This window comes from Lepus europaeus, chromosome 13 (assembly GCF_033115175.1).
Source record: "Lepus europaeus isolate LE1 chromosome 13, mLepTim1.pri, whole genome shotgun sequence".
NCBI lineage: Eukaryota > Metazoa > Chordata > Mammalia > Lagomorpha > Leporidae > Lepus > Lepus europaeus.
This window is the reverse complement of record NC_084839.1, coordinates 97,945,485-97,970,217: the sequence shown is the minus strand read 5'-3', so window position 1 is coordinate 97,970,217 and position 24,733 is coordinate 97,945,485. Positions and strand designations below refer to the sequence as shown.

Genomic DNA, 24,733 nt, shown 5'->3' with positions numbered 1-24,733 from the left:
TGGGATCCTTTAGGAGCTTGCAGCTTCGCTGATATGCAACTTAGGGCTGTGTGGGGTGTTCGTTGTCAGGGTGGCTCCCTGCACAGTGAGCAGGCTCTCCCATCCACAGCACCCCAGGCGTGCAGGCCCCTGCTCATCTCTTGCCTCCCCCCAGGGGTCTCATGGGAGTAGACAGTCATCACAAGGAACCACGTTCCAGCAGCTGCTAGCCTGGCTCAGTCGTGGTGGTCTCCAGAGACCCCAGCTGCTTGGGGATAGGAATGTCTTAAGGAAAGCCCTGGGCCAGCTGCTGCTCCTCCAACCCACCAGGTGGGAGTTCATCACAGATGGCATTCGGAACACCTGCTTCCATCCTGTCTGCCAGTGTCCCTGCTGGCATGGGGGGGCTGGGCCTGCAGCCCCCAGCCTGTCTCTGCTCCAATCCCCTGTAGGAACCTGTTCCTGAACGTCTCGTGCACCATGCTAGGTCCTGGAGATTGCACAGAAAATGGGAAGGGAGCTTAGAGCCATCTGCCAGTTGGACCCCTCAATAGGCTGGTGGCTTACAGTGTGGCGTTTCCTAAGGCTGCTCTTCAGAATGCTTTATAGTGGCGGAGCTGGAGGGGTTCCCTGGAGCGCACTTTGGATAGAAGCTAGAAAGGAGAAGAAACGGGGCAGAATGCTGGGAGTGAGTGGGCTACCTGGGGTGAGGCGGTGCGGCCAGGCTGGTGACACGGGCAGGGCAGGTGGCCCTGGACAAGGGGACACAGTGGCTCCCATGGCCGGCTCCTGCACAGGCCGGGAAGGAAAGAGTTGCAGGACCTGAGAGATGTTGAATGGCTTCCCCAGGAGGCCCGGCCTGCAGCAGGGCGTCTCAATGGGATGGGGGCAACATCTGGAGACATTCTGCATTGTCCCAACTCAAGGGAGTGTCACTAGCCGCTGTGGGCAGAGGCTGGAGATGTTGCATGGGCAACGTTTCCAGGGCTAAGGGTTGTCTTGCTCCACATGTCACCAACACTGAGGCTGGAAACCCCTGGTGCATACGGAAGAAGACAAGGGCCAGGGGGAAAGCTGGGGCCTGCCTGGGCATATAGCCTGAGCCCGTGGCAGGGTCTGAGGACACGGCCCCTCCTCCACGCCCAGGGAGGCAGGGAAGGCCTGGCAGGGGCAGGTGGCCTGCAGTCCAGCCTCCTGCCCCCATCCCGTGTCTCCCTCTGCACAGGGACCAGGCTGCCCCACCCCTTTGAGTCCTGGCTGGAATATGAGCACTGGGAGGCATAGCCCTGTCACTGCTGCTCACCCGGGCATCCCAGGGCTGGGTGCGGTGCTCAGGGCCAGGCAGGCACTCAGCACCTGTTCCTCAGAGGACTCTGGGCAGCGGGCAGGGGCCTGTGTGCCCTTGAGCAACGCTCACTGCAGGGCACCACAGGTCGCGATGCTTTGATGGCCTGTCGGGTTGAGACGGGAGGTGCTGGGCCTCAGAACACGTGCAGGGACGCCCAGCCTCAGCTCTAGGCTATGGAAAGGTGAGCGGCTGATAAACGTGGTGGGTCATCTTCCCGTCTCAGTGCTCCAGGATTAAACAGGATTGGTCATTTCTTTCTTACTTTGACCTGGACAAATAATAGCATGGCCGGAAAAACCTTCTCCCAAAGCCTCCAGGATGGAATTGTGCTAATGCCTCAAGAATCCAGCTATTACAAATTGCTGTGGAATTCCGCAGACTAGCAACCATCATGCTTGCGGAATTCCTGGAATACGGAGGCGGACGTTCCCAGCATTCCCGAGCAGTGGCCTGGAATGACGCAGGTGAGGACTGGCCAAGGGCCCCTTTGGCCATGGCCAGTTCGGGCTTACAGATGGATCTGGGAGCAGTTCCATGGGAAGGCAAGAGATCTTACACGGTGCAACTTCCTTTGACCAAGAGTGTGTATTAAGATGGATTTGCAATCAGCAGAGTGGCGCAGCGGACGTGTGCTGGGCCATAACCCAGAGGTCAACGGATCGAAGATGGATTTGCTGGCTTTCTCCCAAGACCAGGTCTAAGTTAGTGACCTTCAATGGCTTGGAGGGAAGAGGAGAACTTGGCAGCCCGGCCACTGTCCCTGCCACTGTCCCTGGCCCTAACAAGCTTCCCCAGCAGCACTCTGCATCTCTATCCACAGCTAGCACTCCCCACACCGCAGGGTGGAGGTCACTTTTAACCCAGGCCCCTCTGGATGGCGAAAGTCCGGTCCGTGCAGCCTCCATGGGAACCAGACAGTCTGGCCTGCTTGCTGAGCCAGGTCCTGCCCAGAAGGTGCACTGGTCATCTCCCAACATAGGTGACACAGCTGTTGCCAGCTGGGAGGCCTTCGCCCACCATGCCCATGTACTCTGCCACCGGCCACCTGGCTCGCGGCCTCCCATTCTTGTCACACGGACAGCTATGCACCTACAGCATTGGAGCTAGACCCCAGCCCACCCTCGCTTCTCCTTCCACACACGGGGAGGACGCCAGCTGCCTCATGGGGATGCTGAGATGGCAAATCTAAGAGCCCTTTTGAAACTGCGAATGCATCCCACAGAATTCACTGACCATGCTGCTGTTTTCAGTGCTCATCTTTAAATACGAAATACTTTGCAAAATACCGGGGACCTAGTTCGTTTCCAGCATGAATCAAATGAGATTGACAGCCTCGCCTGGGGAGAGCATGTAGCCGACAGGGGCTCCCCAGTCCTTCAATGGCGACACCCAGGGCTGCAGGCACCCACCAAGGGGCCACGCCGTGGGCACAAGAGTGGCTTTTAAAGCAGAGCCCTTCTGCCTGGAGCGCTTGTTCTGACTCTGTGAGTCTGAGCTGCCGGCCAGGTGCCAGGTGAGGCTCCTTCTTCCCCAGGTGCACAGTGAGACGCCTGGTGACAATGGGTGCACAGGAGCTCAAGCGGCAGGGCTGGAGGGGCACTGCAGGCAGGAAACCTGGCCAGGAGTCCCCGCTCTCAGCATCAGAGCTGGGCAGACAGGACTTCAAAACGTTCTCGAAAAATGAGTATGCTGAAAAAGATTATGCATGAATTTCACCAAATTGCACCAAAACAAACACATTTTTCATTGCGTTTCCATGGACTTTTTGAAGTGCCCTTGTATCCACACACGAGCATGTGACAGAGGTGAGGATGCAGTTGTATGGAGAAAACAGTGTGTGCATCTGTGTGCTTACACACACCGCATGGGAAAGAACCAGCAGCTGGGCGCTGAAGGCGCTCCTTTTCCCTGTGGGCTGCGGGGACACTGTGAGACGTACGGATGGTAACATAACGAGTCTTTTGCCATGACTGAGACAGAGGTTCCCCTGGGGGCCTAAATTGTTTTACAGATCATTAGTCTAAAAACTTGGCAAAAGGAAAAAGAAATGTGGGCCTCAATGAAGATCCATTGCCAGTGAAAGTCAGTCGTAAGTTATGGACAATTGTCTCTGGAGTTACAGGAGCCACAGCGGACAGAAGTGCATTTACCAGAAGCCATGCTAAACACTACAGGGACACAACTCATTTCATCAAAATTCACTGAAGAATGGGAAAAGGAAAGCACAGTCCAACAGGCTTCCTTGGGAAAGTTCATAGACACAGCGGGGCACAGTGAATTCAGGGCCCCCAGGCACCGGAGGAACAGCGGAGACGTCAGCCAGGAGAGGTGCCAGGAACAGAGCTGGAGCTTACATTCCCCGGAGACATGGAGATAACCTAAGCCATCGGCCCCAACAGCACGGCTGTCGAAACCATGGTGACACCTGGCACCCATGGGCCTTTGGGCTGTGAGGCAGGAAAGGACGCAAAGGACCCATTTTCCTGACAGCCCAGGAAACCTGACCCACGGGGTCTAAATGCATCACAGACAGCTTCCTAGGAACAGAGAGAGCAAGGGAATGAAAACCCAGCAGGGGCACTGAGACGGAGCCCACAGGCCACAGAGAGCATTGAAATCGCCCCCAGAAGCTTCCCCAGGCCAGCCACTCTTGTCCCCCATGGGGTCTCCCCTCCCTGCAGGGCACAGCACACTCAGGCCACCTCTCCCTGAGCGCCTCCCTCGGCCCCACAATCCTGCTGGCAATATTCCACAAACCCCAAAGTGAGCACTCACAGACACCGGTCGGCCAGGGGGCGTTGGGGAGGTGGGGGCTTGATCCTGGACTTCCCCACCCCGGAGGACTGAGGCGTGAGTGATGGGAGGCTGGTGCCACCCCCACACGCTGTGCCCTTTCTTCCTGGTGGGAGCAGAACCGTGCAGGGCCTTCTTTAGTTTCCCTGTTCTAGGAGGCTAAGTTTTTAAAAAGCTTGTCTTTCTGCTAAGAACACTTCGGGTGAGCTCCGCCCTCCAACCACTCATCAGCACTGGGCAAGGTCCCAGGGAAGCCACAGGGGTGCGTCCTGATAAACTGAATTTTACCCCGGGGTTTTTTTAGGGGGCAGGCCTAGGAGACTTCGGGGAATGAAGTGAGGACTCTGACAATTTGCAAAGAGCAATGAGTTGTTCAAGAGCATCAGTAACCAGCCTAAGTATCAACACTCAGTTCAGAGCTTTAGAGACATTGGCTCACACGCCAGCAGCCAGCACTTAACCAGGCGACATCAGGCAGTGTCTGCAGAGAGCTGTCCCAACTGGGGTGCGTGCTACTGGCACCTAGTGGGTAGAAACAGGGGTACCGCCCAACATTCTGTCACGCACATGACAGACCTCTGCAACCAAGAACCGGCTGTCTGTCCTCGCGTGTGTGACAGAACACAGGCCAGCTGCTTTAGAAGCAACAGCAGCTGACCAAGCTCACGGTTCTGGAGGCCTGAGAAGTCAGTGCCGGTATCTGGTGAGGGCCCTTGTGCTGTGCCCTTAGCTGGCATAAGGCCCAACAGGCACGCACGAGACAGAGACAAATCAGGCTGAACTCAGAAAACTCATCCTTCCGCCAGGAGCCCACCTCACCGTAACGGCAGAGCCCCCATGCCCTAACTGCCTCTTCAAGGCCCTGCCTCTCACCACTGCTGCCATTTTCAACATGAATTTTTGCAGGGGACGTTCAAACCACAGCAGGCCCCAGAGGGCCAAGGTCGAGAAGGCCTCCCTCCCTGACAGAGGCTTCGCAGCACAAGCTGTTGGGGACGCAGAAGTGGCCCGGCCAGGGCTGCTGTACCCGGCTGCCTTTCTCACACTTAAGGTCCTGCTCTGAGCAGCCCGAGGCAGGCAGGGGGCCGGCCGCCACCATGTGGGTTTGTGCTGGGGGTGGAGGAGGGACAGAGAGTCTGCTTGGCAGACAGGTGACCCGGAAGCACTTGGAGATTTACAGGTAACCGTGAGAGGTGCCGTTTTAACTTCTGGGATCCGGGGGTGGGGGGTGCTGCTCTTCACAAGTGGGCAGGCCGGGCTGGTTCCGGAAGGGTGCTGCCCTCCCGCGGAGACTTGGCCTTGCTTTGCTTTCTACCCCAGGTGTACGGACTCTGGAGCTGCCCACTGCTTCCCCTGACGGCAGAGAAGCATCAGTAATGGGGAAAGCACCTGTGACATGGTGCAGCCAGGGAACCCCAGTGGGAAGCTCCCAGGAGCCAGAGCCTGTGTAAATGCAGCTGGTTCCAGAGCCTGTGGCCTGTGCGTCCTGGCGCTGCTCTGGCCAGAGTCCCACCAGGGCCACTGGAGGATCTTGTGCATTGCTGCCGCATGGGGACAGGATGCATCCCGCTCCTGAGTGTGCCAAGTTTCCCATCACCAGTGTGTGGCATCAGCCATGGACCTCCCAGTACTCCTGCCCAGCTCTGTGAGGACACGACCGGCCCACAACTGTAGCCCAAAAGGGATCAAGGAAACCTCATAGGGAGTTCTCTTCTCACTCAGCCTGATGCATTAACTGTCATGCTTGGAAATGGAGTTCTTCCCTCACCTCAAAGACCAGCCACAGCCATAGCCACAGCCATAGCCACGTCCCCAGGGAGCTGCTGTGGGCCCTGCACCTGGCCTTGCACAGTGTGTGTGTGTGTGCGTATGGAGGAAATCTTTGTTTTCTTCCCTCTCTTACCTGCTTATCTCGTGACACAAAAGATGTACTGCATTTACATCACAGGATTTAAGTTATGGCCCATGCAAGAGAAGAGGGAGCAGCATCGGGAGACTCTGTTTTGCATTCTCTCTTGGGGAAAGCACCAGTCTGCTTCCAGCTGTGTTCAGTTGCACTACGTCAGGCAGAAGCATGGCGCTGCTATGACCTCTGTTTGGAAACTCAGGCGTGGTTCAGGGGGACGCCAAGTTGACAAATGGCAGCTTGTCTAAGCCCTGTGTCAGCTTGGCTAAGCCCTGTGTCAGCTTGGCTAAGCCCTGGGCCCCGGTGGTCCGGTCAGATGCTAATCCAGATGTTACTACTTTGTAGTGCGATTCACTATCACAGTCAGTTGACTTGCAATATGAGAGATTCTTTGGAGGATGTACCTTGGCAATGTGAGTGGGCATCACCCAGTCAGGCCAGGGCCTTAAGAGCAATTGGAAGAGTATCCTGGGACAAAGAATGTCTTCCTTCAGTCTCAAGTCCTGTTTGAGCTTCCAGTCTGCTGGCCTGCCCTGCTCTGCAGAGCTTGGCTCCATCAACCTTTACAACCGCATGGACCCCTTCCTTAAAATAAACAAATTATCTATGTGTCTATCCTGTATCTGTCTCCCATCTATCAATCAATCTCTTATCTATCAATCAACCTCTTACCTATCAATCTATCAGTCTATCAATCTATCTACCTATCATCTATCCCTAACATCTTCTTTGGTGCTGCTTCTCTGGAGACCCCTGACAGATATAAACCAACAACTGTTTTGTAAAACATTTCCCTGAGTGACAGAACACATTATTCCCACTATCATACTAAACAGACTGAAATCCAAGGGATTCATAAGGGGATTTTTGACACGAAGGAGAGAACAAGTAAGAGTTAGAAGGCGGGCGCTGCAGCCTGTGTGGTCATTACTGCTGGTCCCAATCAGGAGATCCTACAGCAATAAGATGTTCATCAAGTTGACTTGTTAGGCATACCTGGGACACAGATGAAATGTGAATGCTCTGAAAAGATCAATGATTCCACTCTTAAGCTACGTGCAAATGTGCCTTGCCATTTACTGAGACATGGTCCAGAAGGCATGACCAGGCAGATAACATAGCAAGCAAATAAAAACCAAGTCTGTCCCAAGAGGAACTTCGCCCTCGAAGAGAAGGGGAATATCAAGTTGTCTCATCCCACAGAGGTGAGAGAATGCCAGCGCCCTCCCACTACCTGGGCGCCTGAACAAAACACAACCTCCCACACCAGCTGTTCTCTCTTGGCACGCTCTCCATTAGACAATCAAGATGGAAAGCGCCCACAAGTTCTGCACGATGTTAGTGCTGCCTCATCGTGCTGACAGCGTCTGCTCGTGGGAGAGACCGCCATTTGGGTCCCACCTGCAGGCACTGCCTCTGGTGTGCTGTAAGGGGGTGAGGGTGTTTTTCTTTCGAATTGATTCCACCAGCTGCGTTTACCTGGGCATCCAGTTTACCTGGGCAGCCTTTATGAGCAGCGTGAAATTGTGGCCAGCTGGACAGGAAGGTGGTGCACAGTGCTAGAATTTTGTAGGCGACCGGAATACAAACTCGATGCGGGAATCGAGCGCGCCCAGGGGGTCACAGCTGCTCCAGAGTCTGCGTTTCCCACCAGCAGCCGTGCTACCAGGCTCCTCTTGCTATCTGAGAGGGCACTGATGAGGCACTGGGGTGTACAGCCCCTAGAGCCCCGATGAGTTATCAGTTATTGCCCTAGGAGGGTGACAGAGTCCCCACAACTGTGACATGTGACTCACAAATCCTTTCCCATTTCTAAGGTTTATTACCGCTCACAGATGACTTTTGCTTTAATGCCTCCGACTAAAATCACTTTCTTAGGCTCCCTCCATTGTTCAGGCTCTAATGGCAGGTACAAAACTGAAACCATAAAAATTCATTGTTTTTAAGATTTATTTACTTGTTTGAAAATCAGAGCTGCAGAGACGAACATATATATATAGAGAGAGGCAGAGAGACAGAGAAGGAGAGAGAGAGAAAGAGAGAGAGAGAGGCAGAGAGACAGAGAAAGAGAGAGCTTCTATCTGCTGGTGCACTCCCCCAGATGGCTGCCAACAACCAGAGGTAAGCCAGGCCAAAGCCAGGAGCCAAGAGTTTCAACCCGGTCTCCCACGTGGGTGCACTTGGGCCATCTTTTACTGCTTTCCCAGGCCATTAGCAGGGAGCTGGACTGGAAGTAGAGCAGCCAGGACTTGAACCGGTACCCATATTGATGCCAGGGCTGCAGGCAGTAGCTTTACCCGCTATGCCACAATGCCGGCCCCTATTCTATCCATATTTCTTGGTGGACACAGGAAAAATGAACCAGGAAATGGAACCTCCCGTGGCTGAGATCAGTAAGCACCCTGTCAGTATCTTGTCATAAATAGGCTGCATCAGCCCATAGGGTTCATTTTTAAGGAGCCTACACCCTTCAATTTCATGCTAAGTGTATAAAATTGCAAAATCAAATCTCTTTTTTTTTTGACAGGCAGAGTGGACAGTGAGAGAGAGAGAGAGAGAGAGAGAGAAAGGTCTTCCTTTTTCCGTTGGCTTATCCCCAATGGCCGTTGTGACTGGCACACTGCGCTGATCCAAAGCCAAGAGCCAAGTGCTTCCTCCTGATCTCCCATGCAGGTGCAGGGCCCAAGGGCTTGGGCCATCCTCCACTGCCTTCCTGGGCCACAGCAGAGAGCTGGCCTGGAAGAGGGGCAACCGGAACAGGATTGGTGCCCTGACCGGGACTAGAACCTGGTGTGCCGGCGCCGCAAGGCGGAGGATTAGCCTATTGAGCCGCGGCGCCGGCCTAAATCTCTATCTTTTAAAGAAGTCTCAGAGATAGGCAAGGGGGCTTCAAACACTTCCTATAAAAATAGGATTAAAAGGCAAAAACAAAATTTCAACATGAACTCCACCGAGACCAATGCGCTATTGTAGGGGCGGGCGCTGTGGTACAGTAGGTCAAGATCCCAGCTTACAGCACCAGCATCCCATAAGGGCACTGGTTCCAGTCCCGGCTGCTCCACTTCCGATTCAGCTCCCTGTTAATGCACCTGGGAAAGCAGCAGAAGATGGGCCAAGTGCTCGGGCCCCTGTACCCATGTGGGAGACCTGGAAGAAGCTACTGGCTCCTGGCTTAGGATCAGCACAGCTCTGGTCATTGTGACCATTTGGGAAGTGAACCAGCAGATGGAAGACCTCTCTCTCTCTGTGTGTATGTGTGTGTGCATGTGTGTGTCTACCTCTCTCTGTAACTGTCTTTCAAATTAAAAAAAAAAAAAATCTTAAAAAACAAAGACTCTATTTTAAGTGATGATACCAGCCATTGAGTCCACTGCTGATGGGCCCTGGAAAACTCACCAGTGTTTTTTTTTTTTCACTTTGTAAACAGGAAAAAAAAAAAAAGTCCTTTGATGATTTTTTAAGATCAGGGAGCTAGGGTTGTCACTGTGGTGCACAGAGTTAAGCTGCTGCTTTCGAATAGAAAACCTGCAGCCCATACGAGCGCCTGGGATCAAGTCCTGATTCCACGTTCAACCCAGCTTCTGTTAGCGCATCTGGGAGGCAGCGGTGATGGCCCAAGTACTTTGGGCCCTGCCACTCACGCCGGAGATCCTGATGGGTGTGGTTTTACACGGCCCTGGCTGGGGAGTGAACCAGTGGATGGGAGATCTCTGTCTCTCTCTCTCTCTCTCTGTCTGTCTCTCTCTCTCTCTCTCCCTGTTGCTCTGCCTTTCAAGTAAAAATCCACACAATTAACTTCACAAAAGGTTTGAGAACAAGAAGTCAGAAGGAGCCAAGTCAGGACTGCACACTGGGTGCCCAAAGACTTCGCATCAAAACTGATGAAACTGCCCGCATTTGTGAGAGGAAAGAGCGGGATCATTGTCACAGTGCGGGAGGACACTCGGTCGAAGCCTCCCAGGGCGTTTTCCTCCGCAAACCTTCGCTAACTTCCTCAATCTCTCGGAATACGCAGATAATTATTTGGCCTTCCGGAATGCCGACAAGCAAAATGCCGTGAACATCCTAAAGCCGCTGCCATGAATTTAGTTCTTGGATGTCTTCCAGCTCTGGGGAGCTGTCACTTTGACTGTGCTTTGTCTTCGGGGCTGCACCGGTCAAGCCGTGTTTTACCTTCTCCTGTTAAAATTCTGCCAGGAAATGCTTTAGGATCTTCGTCCCACTTGCTTCCAATTTCTGTTGCAAGCTCTGCCCTTGTCTATCACTGATCTGGGTGCCATGGCTTTGGCACCCATCGAGCACAAAGCTCCCTCAGCTTAACTGTAAGTTGAACTAACCGACGCCCTGTGGTGTTGGCTGCATCAGCCAGCCTGTGACGGCAGGGAGGCAGGCTTCTAGTTGGGAATGCCTCGGCTGTGTCTACACTGATGGGGGCCCTTCCCAAGCTGCGTCTGAGACACAGAGTAAGGGGGTGGACCAAGGCAGGACCTGCTGACTGCAGGGAGCCCCAGCTTGGGAGGTAATACATCTGGAGGCCAGAGACTGCAACTGCAGGGGCCAGTATTGTGGCACAGTGGGCTACGCCTCTGCTGCCATGCCGGCAATCCATAAGGGTGCCAGTTCATGTCCTGCCTGCTCTACTTCCAGTCCAGCTCCCAGCTAAGGCACCTGGGAAAGCAGTAGAAGATGGCCCTAGTGCTTGGGCTCCTGCACCCACGGGGGAGACCTGGAAAAAGCTCCTGACTCCCGGCTTTGGCCTGGCCCAGCCCTGGCCATTTCAGCCATCTTGGGGAGTGAACTGGTAGATAGAAGACCTCTTTCTTTATCTCTGTCTCTGTCTTTTTCTCTCTCTGTGCAACTCTGACTTTCAAATAAATAAATCTTTAAAAAATATCTGAAATTATATTCTTGAGTAACATGTGCCTTTCTATTATAATGTGTACCATATGGGGCCGGCACTATGGCACAGCAGGTTAATGCTCCAGCCTGAAGCACCAGCATCCCATATGGGCACCGGTTCTAGTCCTGGCTGCTCCTCTTCTGATCCAGCTCTCTGCTATGGCCTGGGATAGCAGTAGAGGATGGCCCAAGTCCTTGGGCCTCTGCACCTATGTGGGAGACCTGGGAGAAGCTCCTGGCTCCTGGCTTCAGATTCACACAGCTCCGGCTGTTATGGCCATCTGGGGAGTGAACCAGCAGATGGAAGACCTCTCTCTCTGTCTCTCCCTCTCTCTATAACTCTGTCTTTCAAATAAATAAAATAAATCTTTATAAAAAAGTGTACCATATATCACAAATACATATATACCCATATGCATGGATTTCAAAAGCTTTTTTGAGCCAAAACAAACATACTTTTTAATTCCGTTTTCCATGAACTTCCTGAAGTACTCTGGTGTGTGTGTGTTTTAGATGGGTGTGGTATAGAAAATCAAGGGCAGCTTCACCTGCAAACATATTTCCCAGAGCATCCACCCACGGGCCAGGCTGCACCGCTGCTGTTACGGGTTCATCTGCCAAGTCCCCTGTTCCTTTCAGACCAAAGCAGCTTCTAAAGTTTCACTGCACAGGCCATGTCCTTCTCACGGACTTGGTCAAGTGGTTCACAGTCGTGTGGGCTCCGGTGACAGCAGAGCACGATGCAGGATTGGAAGGCAGACCCTGTAGGCGCCCTCCCCGCCCCGCTCTCTCCCAGCTGGTCTCATGACCTCCTGATGTCCCTACCCTGGACATCTCCCTGTGGGACTCAGGGTCAAGCATATACACCTGGACATGGCCTCCCATGGACATGGGGGAGGGTCACCACAGTCAGAACAGACGCCCAAGGTGAATGACACATAGGAGATAGGAGACCAGGGTTCTTGGGCCAGGTTCTTGGCCAATGCTGTGAGACCCCAGGCATGTCTCTCAATGTTGCTGAACCCCAGGAGCTCAGTGAAAAGTGAGAGGCTCAGGGGAGAGATCTTGAGAGGCGCTCTCTGCAGTCCCAGTATGCCATGATACTGTGAAGTTGAAACTATCACCTCCAAACACAGACAGCCAACAGACGTGCCCGTGAGTCACGGAGCGAAACTAAACTGGATGCAGTTTCTCCAAATCTCTATCTCTTAAAAAAAAAGATTTATTTATTTATTTGAAAGTCAGAGTTGCACACAGAGGGAAAGAGAGGCAGAGAAAGAGAGAGAGAGAGAGAGAGAGAGAGAGAGAGAGAGAGAGGTCTTCCATCTGCTGGTTCACTTCCCAAATGGTCACAATGACCAGAGCTGAGCTGATCCGAAGCCAGGAGCCAGGAGCTTCTTCCAGGTCTCCCACGTGGGTGCAGGGGCCCAAGGACTTGGGCCATCTTCTACTGCTTTCCCAAGCCACATCAGAGAGCTGCATTGAAAATGGAACCAGCCGGGACTCGAACCGGCGCCCATATGGGATGGCAGCACTGCAGGTGGCGGCCTTACCCGCTTCACCACAGCGCTGGCCCCCCAATTCTCTTAAGTCACCAGATGCCTTCTGTGAGTGAGACAATCCTTAGGGGCTGTCAGTCAAGCACTCGGAGGCTTTTGCGAAACAGGTTTTACATCAGCATTCAGCACACGCTGATCTGCTGTGTGCTCAGCACGACCATCCATGCCACCCGGCCAGACCTTGGTCTAAATCCTCCAGATGGCTCCTTCTCAAGCCTGTGGTGCAAGCATGCTGTGGCAGAGGCCACAGAGAAGGCAAGTGTCTCGCAGGAACCATGACAGCAAGGAGAGCGTCACGCAGGCAGCCAGGCAGGGGTGCAAGGGCTTGAGAGCTCTGAGGGAGCCGGGAGCACAAGGCCTTTGGATCAGACCTTAGATCCCACCACCTACCCAGCACCTTCAGAACTCCCAGTGCTGAGCGTGGCACAAGAGCTGCCCACTTGCCCCAGGGGCTCAGGCCCCTCCCGCTTCGGGCCACATCCTCTAGCCTCTGCCCAGGCTCTCCCTCAGCTGGGAGGTGCTCCCTGCTGTCCCCTGGGAGTTGCTCCCTGCCCCGAGCTGAGCTGGCTGGGCACCTCCTCTGTGACACTTGGCTCCTGGTACTGAGCCTGTCACGTTCTCCTGCAATCGCCTTGTTGACACTCCCTGGCGACCAGCCATGGTCCACTGTGTTCCCTTGCCGGGGCCGAGCCTTGCACTGCTATGAACCCCCGCCCCTTGTGTTCTGCTGGGCCACATCCAGCCTGCCTGTAACTAACAGGTGAGAGTGAGTGACAGGTGCACAGGCACCTGCCTCCTGATGACTTTCCCTGGAGTAACAGCCTGGTCCACAGCCTGTGGTGCTGATGTGTTCATGAAGTCTCAAAACAGTTGGCATCGGAGAGCTGTTTCAAGCATGAAATTTATCTCTCCCGCTGCAAAAGGACAACTTAAATCCTATATATCGGGGTTGGCACTGTGGCATAGCGAGTAAAGCCGCAATCTGCAGTGCCGGCATCCCAAATGGGCGCCGGTTCAAGTCCCGGCTGCTCCTCTTCCAATCCAGCTCTCTGCTGTGGCCTGGGAAAGCAGTAGAAGGTGGCCCAAGTCCTTGGGCCCCTGTACCCACATGGGAGACCCAGAGGAAGATCCTGGCTCCTGACTTCGGATCAGCACAGCTCTGGCTGTTGCAGCCAATTGGGGTGTGAACCAGTGGATGGAAGACCTCTCTCTCTCTCTCTCTCTCTCTCTGCCTATCCTTCTCTCTCTGTGTAACTCTGACTTTCAAGTAAATAAATAAATCTTTACAAAAATCCTATAGATGATTTGCTTAAAATTCTTAGCAGATCTGCCGTCTACTCTGACTTCTGGGTGCCACATTCTAGATGTTGGACCCATACCCTGTACAAAGGCACCTGAGCCAAGACTTTGATGAGAAGACCACAGTGATGCCCACTCCCTGAGCCTTCTGAAGACCAGCAACTCCAGGTCTCCCTGCCCTGGCTCTTCCCCATGCCCGGGACACCTCCCATCGCCCTAGGCTGGGAGACCACACAGGGGTGCAGGCAGCCCTGGGTGCCCTGCACTTAGCAGCAGCTCTGGAAACTTGCTCCAAGCTGGTAGCTTCAGAGCTGCCCTGGGGAGTCTCGTCTTCCACCCAGGATCAGTGCAGGCAGAGGATCCCTGGGCAATCAAAGGCGCCCAAATGCTGGACAAGTCCCCCATGCTGTCCAGAGCTGAACAAACCACTGAGTCGGAACCACCTCCTACCCGAGGCCTGTTCTCCACCTGCTCTGCCCCGGCACAGGGGCCTGCTGTGGTTCAAATGTGTCCCCAGCTGTTCAAGGCCTGATGCATTTGCAGCAGGGTTCTCTGGGAAGTGGTTAGGATTGTATGAGGTCACAGGGGTCACGATGTGGTGGCATCTGGGACTTCACAAGAGGACAAGACCTGAGCTGGCAGCTTGCCTGGTCTGACCACATGATATCCCTGCCAAGCTGGTGCAGCAAGAAGATTCACTGATGCCAGCCGTGCTCTTGGACCACTCCAAGCCCATGAGACAGAGCAGCCTCCATTCTGTACAAATCACCCAGTCTCGGGGACTTTGTCACCACAGCAGGAAACAGACCGAGACAGTGCCCAGAAAGCACTCCCAGGCTGTCTCCGGTGGGCTGCCCACGCGGCTCCCCGGGGCTTTGTGTTAATGGCCTGGCCACAGGCAGCCTCTGCAGGGAGCTCCTGTAACGAGGCAGGAGGGCAGGAAGGGCATCTGGAGAGGTTCCCGCTCACACTGGCAGGCGCCCTGGGCCCAAGAGCAGCTCTGGTTCAGGATGTGGACCGTGGAGAGAACTGCCACCCTGTCAGTACCAGAACTGTCCCCAGAGTCCTCCACACCGTGCCGGTCAGGCTGGGCTGGCAGCAGGTGCAGAGGCCCCAGCCTCGTGGCTCTATAACAGCGGAGCGCCAGCCCCCCAAGCCTTCCACTGTTGCAATAAGTACCACGTAGATGTCCCGTGCTCCTGAGAGAAAGTCCCCCGCCATGGTGCCAGGACCCCTCAGGCACGCTCTCGCTCTCACATGCCCGGGAGCACCTGGGTGGGGTTTCAGCAGAGCCAGACACTGTGGAACCACAGCGACAGCAGAGCTGGGCGCTCACTGTCTTTCCCCAGAGAAAGTTCAAGCACAGCAGCATCTGGAGAGCACCAAGTGCTTGGAAAGATCTCATCACACACACACAGGACCGCTGAGTTCCCAAAGCTGTAGTCATGGTCGGGGTAGGGGGTGAGAGGCTGTTCCCCAAGCTGAGCCCAGCTGCTGGCCAGTGTCCAGCTCCCAGACCCGTGCCTGACAGAGCATAGTCCACGCACAGCGCCTCGTGGACTGCCCTGGGGGCTGGCACATCTCTGCCAAGGATGTTTAGCTGTGGCCTGCTGCCTTCCACACAGGCAGGGCGTCCTCCAAGGGGCCCGTGGGCATCCCCGAGATGCAGCTGCTACGGGACTGATGGACAGCTTCAGCCCAGCGTCTCGCAGGCACAGGTAGCAAGCAGCCCGGCTGCATCCCATCAGCTGCATGCATAGGAAGGCAAGGGGAGTGCAAGCACCGCTCCGCACACAGACACCTGCAGACCCGACTCTGTACCCGAGAGTCACGCCACAGCGGGGAGGGGAAACCTCGGGGTGCAGAACGGGAAATACCTACTTTCCACATCCCCTGGTTTTCCTGCACAGCTTGGAAGGCCCCGTTAGTCTCATCTATTGGGGCACTCTGCCTCCTGCATCCTGAGGACGGGTGGTGGGCGGGTTCTGCTTGGTCAAGGAAGCTTTGGTAACCTCCCCCAGAGGAGTGGGAGAGGCTACCCTCGCCACAAACACACCACGAGCGTTCAGGGTGCTCGCCTGGAACCCTGGCAAATGCACTCTAATCCAAAGACTGATTTCCCGTGCACAGGGCTCCAGTCACAGAGCGTGGTCAAGCTAAGAGACGGCCGCTAAACCACTAGCCCGGGAAGGCCAGCCAACAGGACGATTTCTGGCCTCAAACCAGCCGCACGCAGCACGTGGGAAGCACTCACACATTTCACAGGGTTTTCAAAGACTTCATGTGAAAACAGGCAAAATACCTCATCGCCAGTCACTGATATACACACCTATAGTACGTGTTCAAACAATAATGCTTTGCATGTTGGGTCTAATAGAATAAATATGCTCTTGGAGTGAATTTCACTTTTTGACTTTATTTTAAAACTCACTTTCCTTTATAAACGTGGCTACTAGGAAATTGTAAATTAGATTTGTGGCTTGCAGTACAATTCTGCCAGGCAGTGCTAGATTCTAATCCTGGCTGGCCTGAATTCTAACCCAGGGCACATCTGTCAGACTCAGTTTCTCTTTTCTGGAAGCAGCCCAGTTTCCTCCACAGTCACAAGAACAGCTAATGACGCCATCGGATCAGCATGCTCCTGACAGCTCTGTGTCTCCTCAGCTGTCTCAGACAGCTGGGCAGGCTGTGCACTGCTCAAGGGGTGACCCACGGATGGGAGTGGTGCTCTTCATACCACACACATAGATTTCTAGCTTTGTGAGGACAACATCCTGGCACAGGGCAGTAAGTAGCTTTATTCTAACAAAACAGGTGCATGGCAATGATTTTATTTTTTTCAGCAGGTGGTATCCTGAGGAGGGCACACCTTTTAAGGACTTGTGTGCAAATGGTACCTGGGCTCGTGTAGGTAGACCCTGCTGAACCCCAAGGCTGGCCCGATGCTACTCCCACAGTTGCCCTGTTGGTGTGGCCTCCATCTCCGTCATGTGCCCTGTGCATCTAAGAGCAGGTACTCGGGACCCACATGCAAGCCTGGATTGTACCAGTGCTACTGCCATCCAGTGCCACATGGCTAACATAGCCAGCCGGACCAGGGCCCAGGAGCAGGCCACTTACCTTTTCATTTTTCTTCTCTTCGGCTTTGCACCCTGTGTTGGTGGGGCTGGACAGGCACAGGCCACTGATGGCCTCCCCGTTGAGGTTGGCTGCACTGACGTTGGGAGGTGTGATGGCTGAGGCTGCGGACGAGAGAGGGATGGCCGGCCGGGGGCACACCTGCGCTGGGGGCTGGTGGCCGTGCTGCGGGGATGCAATGGAGCGGGGCCTGAGGCTGGTGGCAGGCAGGCGGGACGGAGAGTTTGGGGTGCGCAGGGGCGACACGGTAGCAGTTGGTCGGTCTTGAGCCTGGGCCGAAGAGTGGGCAGCTGTAGCTGGGTTGGAGAGAGCGGATTGAACGGTTAGCGTGCACCTTGCACCTCTTGCACTATTATCTCAGGGCTCACTGCCTCTCTGTGCAGCCACCCAGGCCACGCCACCGTCACGGATCCTACCCCTGCAGAGGTGGAAAAGCTGAACTCTCGCAACCTGCATTCCCGTTTTCCAAATCCCCAGTGACCAGGGAGCCCTGCCTCCCCCTCCCCCACAGCAGCCCCTCTCTAGGGGCTAACAGCTCTCCCAAGGTTGCTGTGGCATGGGCTTGCTCCAAGTCTTCTAACTCTGACTACTGTCAGAGTACTACTGGGTACTCTGACTACTGTGACAAGCCAATGCACTCAGAAGATTTTATTTTAGTCTATTTACTTATTTATTATTTGACAGACAAACAGAGATCCTATCAGATGGGTCACTTCTCAAATGTCCTCAGTGGCTGGGGCTGGGCCTGGCCAAAGCCACGAGCTAAGAACTCAATCCAGGTATCTCACTTGAGTGGCTGGGACCCACCTACCTGAGCCATCGCCACTGCCTCCCAGGGTCTGCATTAGCAGGAAGCTGGCGTCACTACTGTTATGGAACCCAGACACTCTGATGTGGAACGTGTTACCTAATAGGCCCAATGCCTGCCCCACGAGAAGATTTTAAAAAGTGCATGGGTTAAAATGCTCATAAAATTGAAGGCTACAAAAGCAACTTGGAGAAACCCCCAGTCATTAAATACCACTGCAGGTAAACTGGTCACAGTGGAGAGCTCAGCTCTGATTTGTTGGGACCCCAGAACCAGCCAGCCAGTCCTTGGTCTCCACACTAGCCTTGTTGAACCACAGCCCATGCAGGAAGGGTGAGCACAATGGATGTCTGTCCTGGCACAGCCTGGGGAAGCCCCGCACCCTCCCCACTGCGTTCCGCCCGCAGGTGCGGCTGCACCAGTGTGCCTAAGTGCCAGACTCTGGATTTATGGAGCAGGTGCTTCTCAGTGGAATCCATGCCTTTCTGCTGGCGAGACGCTTCTGACAGATGCTAGGGAGCCAAAGCCATCGCATTTGCAAAACGCTCCCATTTGAAAAGATAAAGTTCCCCATAAACACAGCGTCCTGTGAAAACAAACCCTGCCACAATCTGCGTTCATGATTTTAAACAGTCGCCTCCTCGTGACTACAGATGCAACAAGCGGGGGAGAATGCAGTCGCCAGGGGGATGCGACTCCAGCCGGCTGGCACCGGGCACTCCGATGTGGCAGCCTCCCATTGCTCTGGCTCCCAAACACCCCCTGAATATATAACGCACTCATGAATCCTAACAGCGTATCCCGGGCACGTGAAGAAATGCGCCACGCACAAGCCCTCCGTCTGTAAGGTCTGTAAGCCAGACCCTTCCCTGCAGAGCTGGTGGGAATGCTGGTGAGACCTAATTGTGGGGTGCACAGTCTTTGGGGCTCAAAAGGCAGCCCGCTGCTTGGAGAGGGGAATACAGAAAGACTGATGTGTTTTTGTTTTTTGAGAAAAATGCAGGTATTTAGATGAGTGGGACACAGAGCACTGACATCCAAACAGACTCTGAAGGCTTGGGGTGGCAGCTACTCGTGGCGACTCATTCTACTGCCTCTCCCCTGACGCCTGAACTGTCCCTCACGCCAGCCCATCAGCCTGGGACAGAAGTGACGCCACTCGGGGAAAAGCAACCACTCCTGCCTCTGCCATCTCCTTCTGCCTTCAGCTTGGCCGCCACCTCGCCTTGTCACACCACAGGCAAAAGGAGACATGGCGCTCCAGAAAGGCGTAAGCCACCATGCCGTCTCCCCAACCTCAATGAAGGGCCTTCATAGAGTTTACGGAAAACATGTATTATGAAAGAATTATGCATGGATTTCAAAATGCTTTGTGCCAAAATTAGCCCTTTTTTTAAAAACTTTGTTTATTTACTTATTTGAGAGATAGAGAAATCTACCATCCTCCAGTTCACCCCCGCCCCCAAAACGCTTGCAATGGCTGGGGCTGGGCCAGATGGAAGCTGAGGGGGCTGGGAACTTAGTCCAGGTCTCCCTGTGGCTGCCAGGGCCCCAGTTCCTCTAGCCCCCGGGTGCACATCAGCAGGTAACTGGATACACTTTAGGTTTTAATTCTGTTTCTGCACACTTTCTGAAGCCCCGTCAAACTTTGTCTCTAGCCACCTTGGCCTCCAGACCCTGCTCACATACACCAGGAGCTGTCTCACCTAAGTGAGAGCGGAGGGGAGACCCCTAGGGGTTTTAGACTCACCCCTCTGCTGGAGAGACCGCCCCACCAGCCGGCCTCAAGGCACACCCACCCCTCTGCAGCCCCAAGCCACCTCACGGCGGCTCTTATGCCATGCTGTGTAATTTGCCTCTTTATTTCCTAAGGATTGTTCACCGCCAGTCTGCCTACGTGGTAAGCTCCGCGGTTAAGATGCTGACATAATTCATCCCCCAACGCCTGGCATGGTACCTAGCAGGCAGTAAGCGCTCGCTGGTTTTTGAAGGAGCGAAAGGGAATCCCCAGCTGAGACATCACTGTGGACTGCACAGAGTTCAGTCACTGGGGAAGAAAAAAAGTGCTCTAGGAGAAAGCCACACCCAGCACGTGAGAGCGCAGGCGGATTCCAGAATCCAGTTGTCTTCAAGGCAATCTCCTCCCCCACTCTCCCCTCCTCCCGCTCCCCTCCCCTCCTGTCTCCAGGGCGCAGGGCCCACCAACCTCTCCCTCATTCCCCATCCCTGGCTCTCCTGCATTCACTCCTCTGTTAACTTTGTCGCCAACATTTCTTAACTGAGTTAAGTCTGCTCCACTTAAGAAAGAATCCTTCTGTATTGTTTTGTTTAAAATGGAACCTACTTTCCCCACTTCTCTTTATACCTAGGGTTTTAAAAATAGTGTCTACGCTGGCTCCCTCTTGCACTTCTAGTTCTCCCTTTGTAAGTACCCTGTGTTTGCTCTCTGGCAGCTCTGCCGATGTTTTCCTTAACCTTTGCTGCTTTGAGTCTAAATACCACCGACTTAGGCTTGGGCTTATGGTTATCTTTCTGTTCAACACTGTCTGTGCTTTCTGGCTGAGGCCCTGAGCCCTTCGTCACTCTGCAGAACTCCCAGTGAATGCTCTCTCGCCCCTCCTGTCCGGTTCTGAAGACCTTGTGAGGGGCACTCTGGGGCTCTGCACTCAACCTCCCATGCTTACACTGCCTGCCACAGTTCTCACCTCTGTTCTGTGTAAATTTCTTTGTAGGAATTTCCAGTTTCACTAATTATATCTTCTTTTTTATCTTTAAAAAAAGTTTACTTATTTGAAAGTCAGAATTACAGTGAAAGAGGGGGAGAGAGAATGAGAGCGAGAGGGAGACTGACCTGTCTGCTGGTTCACTCCCCAGTTGTCCAGAGCTGGGAACTAAATCCAAGTCTCCCATGTGGATGACAAGGACTCAACTACATGACCTATCACCTGCTGCCTCCCAGGGTGCACCTGAGTAGGAAGCTGGAATTGAGGTCAGAGCCGGGATTTGAACCCAGGTGCACTAATGTGGGATGCCGGCGTCCCAGCAGCATCTAAACCATTGTACCAATGTTCCTCTTGAGGCTTTATACTAAACCTTGAAATAAATGTTCCACTCTTGTGCTTTTTCAACATTGTTCAAATTGGCTGCTCTGAGTCCTTTGTATGTTTATATGACTTGAAATCCAGATTGCCAATTTCTAAAAAAAGTGGAGTGGGGTTTTGATTAGTATTCCACCGCATCTCTGAGTCAATACTTTAAGAAAAGCATCTTAACAGGGCTGGTGCTGTGGCGCAGTGGGTTAAAGCCCTGGCCTGAAGTGCTGGTATCATGTATGGGCGCCGGTTCTAGTCCTGGCTGCTCCTCTTCCAATCCAGCTCTCTGCTGTGGCCTGGGAAAGCAGTAGAAGATGGCTCAAGTGCTTGGGCCCCTGCACCCACATGGGAGACCTGAAGGAAGCACCTGGCTCCGGATCGGCCCAGCTCTGGCCATTGCAGCCAACTGGGGAGTGAACCAGCAGACGGAAGACCTCTCTCTCTGTCTCTACCTCTCTCTGTAACTCTGTTTTTCAAATAAATAAAAATAATTTTTTTAAAAAGGAAAAGCATCTTAAGGATGTTAAGTCTCCCATTCTCTCTACTTACATGGGGTTTCTTTCGTTTCTCCGTGCAACGTTTTGCAGTTTTCAGTGTACAGGGCTTCTCTATCTTTTGTCAGACTTATACCCAAGTGTTTTCATTTGGGGGGCTATTACATTTGGTACAGATTTTTAAAATGTGAATTTCTGATTATTCATAAAATACATTTTTTGTATATTGATCTTGTATCCTGCAACTTTCATGAATGAGCTTGCTAGCTCTAATAGCTCTTGAGTGTGTGAATATTCCTTAGGGTTTCTTATGGAGAAGACCTTGTCATTGCAAATAAAGATTTTTCATACTTTCCTTTTCAATTTGAAAGCCTTTTTATCTCTTTTTCTTCACTCACTCCCTGGCTAGGACTTCTGTCTCAAAATCAAATAGAATTGGCAGAGGTGGATCTGCTGGTCCTACTCCTGGTCTCAGGGGAAAAGTTTCCAATCTTTCACCATTCATAGATGTTCTTTATCGCACTGAGGAATTTGGCCTCTATTCTTTTTTTTTTTGGACAGGCAGAGTGGATAGTGAGAGAGAGAGACAGGGAGAAAGGTCTTCCTTCTTCCTTTTTGCCGTTGGTTCACCCTCCAATGGCCGCTACAGCCGGTGCATCGTGCTGATCCGAAGCCAGGAGCCAGGTGCTTCTCCTGGTCTCCCATGCGGGTGCAGGGCCCAAGGACTTGGGCCATCCTCCACTGCACTCCCGGGCCATAGCAGAGAGCTGGCCTGGAAGAGGGGCAACCGGGACAGAATCTGGCACTCCAACCGGGACTAGAACCCGGTGTGCCGGCGCCGCAAGGTGGAGGATTAGCCTGTTAAGCCACGGCGCCGGCCATTGACCTCTATTCTTTACCTTTTAAAAATGTCAGAGGGGTCAGCACTGTGGCATAGTGGGTAAAGCCACTGCCTGCAGGGCCAGCATCCCATTTGGGCACCACTTTGAGTCTCGGCTGCTCCACTTCCAATCCAGCTCTCTGCTGTGGCCTGGGAAAGCAGTGGAAGATGGCCCAAGTCCTTGGGCCCCTGCACCTACATGGGAGACCCAGAAGAAGCTCCTGGCTTTGGATTAGCTCAGCTCTGTCCGTTATGGCCAATTGGTGAGTGAACCAGCAGATGGAAGACCTCTCTCTCTCTCTCTCTGCTTCCCCTTCTCTCTCTGTGCAATTCTTTATTTATTTAATAAATTTATATTTATATAAATAAATCTTAAAAAAATGAAAAAAGTCAGAAATGGATGTTTGATTTTGTTAACATTTTTTCTGCACTTAATAACATGATCATATTATTTTTCCTAGAATAAATACCACTTGGTATATGATCTTTTTCCTCTATTGCTGTATTTGATTTGCTAAAATTTTGTTGGAATTTTTACTTGTTTTTAGGGATTTAATCTCTGGTCTTATTTTCTTATAATGTCTTTGTCTGGTCTTAGTATTGGGCAACGCTATCTCAAAGAAAGAAATAGAAAGTGTTCTCCTTTCTTTTCAATTTTCTGAAAGCGATTCCATACAATTTTTATAATTTCCTCCTTCACCATTTGGTAAATTTCACCAGTGAAATCATTTGTGCCTTGAGTTTTCTTTGTGGGAAGTTTTTACCTACTAATTCAATTTCTTTAATAGAGATAGGCTTATTTCAATTACTTATTTCTTCCTTGATAAGTTTGATAACTTTTCACTCATTTCATCTAATTGGTTGAATTTATTAGTATGAAGAATTTACTAGCATAATCCTTTATTATCTTGCAAAAGCTACAGTGGGATCACGTCTCTTATCCCTGATATTGATAACACTGTGTTTTCCCTTTTTAGTATATCCATCTAGAGGCTTATCAATTGTATTATTGATTCTCAAAGAACCACCTCTTGATTGAACGGATTTCCTCTATTGCTTTTCTGTTGTCTATTTCATTGATCTTCTTCGACTTCTTTTGTAATCTGTTTGCTCTTTTCACCCTTTCTTAAGAAAGCTGAGGTCACTGATTGACACTTGTCTGTGTTTTCCAATGGGAGTATTTCATGCTGTAAACTTCCCCTAATGCTGCTTTATTGCCATCCCACAAATTCTGATAGGCATTTATTTTCATTCATTCTGCTGGAAATGCTAACATCCCTTTTGATTTACTCTTTCATCTACAGGTGACTGTGGAGTATGTTATTTGTTATTATTTGTGTTACCAACTTCTAATTCAACACTCTTGTGGTCAGGGAATGTAGTTTGTGCTACTTGAAACCTTGTAAGTATTTTGAGATTTAAATACTATGACCCAGAATGTGGTCTATCTTGGTAAGTGTTCTGTATGTTCTCAAAAAGAGTACGTATTTTTGGGGCCGGTGCTGTGCCATAGAAGGTTAAGCCTCCATCTGCAATGCAGGCATCCCATATGGGTGCCGGTTTGAGTCCCAGCTGCTCCTCTTCTGATCCAGCTCCCCGTTAATGCACCTGGGAAAGCAGCAGGGCACACCCCAAGTAATTGGGCCCTCACACCCACGTGGGAGACCCAGAAGAAGCTCCTGGCTTGGGCCTGGCCCAGCCCTGGCCATTGTGGCCATTTGGGGAGTGAACCAGTGGATGGAAGCACTTGCTCTCTCTCTCCCCTTCTCTCTGCCTTTCAAATAAATAAATAAATCTTGAAAAGAACATGTGTTTTGAATCTGTAAGATGGAATGTGGAGTTCATTTTTCATAGTTTCTATTGCTACATCTTCAAGCTCACTAATGTTTTCCTTTAGCAATGTCTAATCTTCCATTAATTCTCTCCAGTGTATTCTTGATCTCACATACTGTCACTTTTACTTCTAGGAGTTCGAATTGTATTTTTCAACATTTCCCATTTCTGTATTTACCTTTCTGAACACAGGCAATGCAATCTGAATATCTGTCTTAACGTCTTGGCTACTAATTCTGATTGACGGATCTCTTCCTACTGGACCATATCTTCCTGCTCCTTCGCCTGTCTAGTAAATTTTTATTGGCTATCAGCACTGTGACTTTTCTTTTTGTTTGTTTTTTAAAAGATTTATTTTATTTATTTGAAAGATAGTTACAGAGAGAGGTAGAGACAGAGAGAGGTCTTCCGTCTGCTGGTTCACTCCCCAGATGGCCACAAAGGCCGGAGCCAGGATACCAGGAGTTTCTTCCAAGTCTCCCACGTGGGTGCAGGGTCCCAAGGACTTGGGCCATCTTCTACTACTTTCCCAGGTCATAGCAGAGCTGGATTGGAAGAGGAGCAGCTGGGACTAGAACTGGTGCCCATATAAGATGCTGGCGCTTCAGGCCAGGGTTTTAACCCTCTGTGCCACAGTGCTGGCCCCCACTATGACTTTTGATGTTGGTTAAGAGCTGGATGGTTTTTATTCCTAAACGTATTCTG

General features: G+C 52.3%; 1 protein-coding gene across 1 annotated transcript in view; it reads right to left on the bottom strand.

The window, feature by feature from the left end:
* SH3RF3 (SH3 domain containing ring finger 3) overlaps positions 1 to 24,733 on the bottom strand; it is a 328,669-nt gene that overhangs the window by 13,705 nt on the left and 290,231 nt on the right. The window contains exon 8 of the mRNA XM_062210075.1: positions 16,904 to 17,217. Coding sequence (XP_062066059.1) covers positions 16,904 to 17,217 — 314 coding nt within the window. The remainder of the gene's footprint in view (positions 1 to 16,903; positions 17,218 to 24,733) is intronic.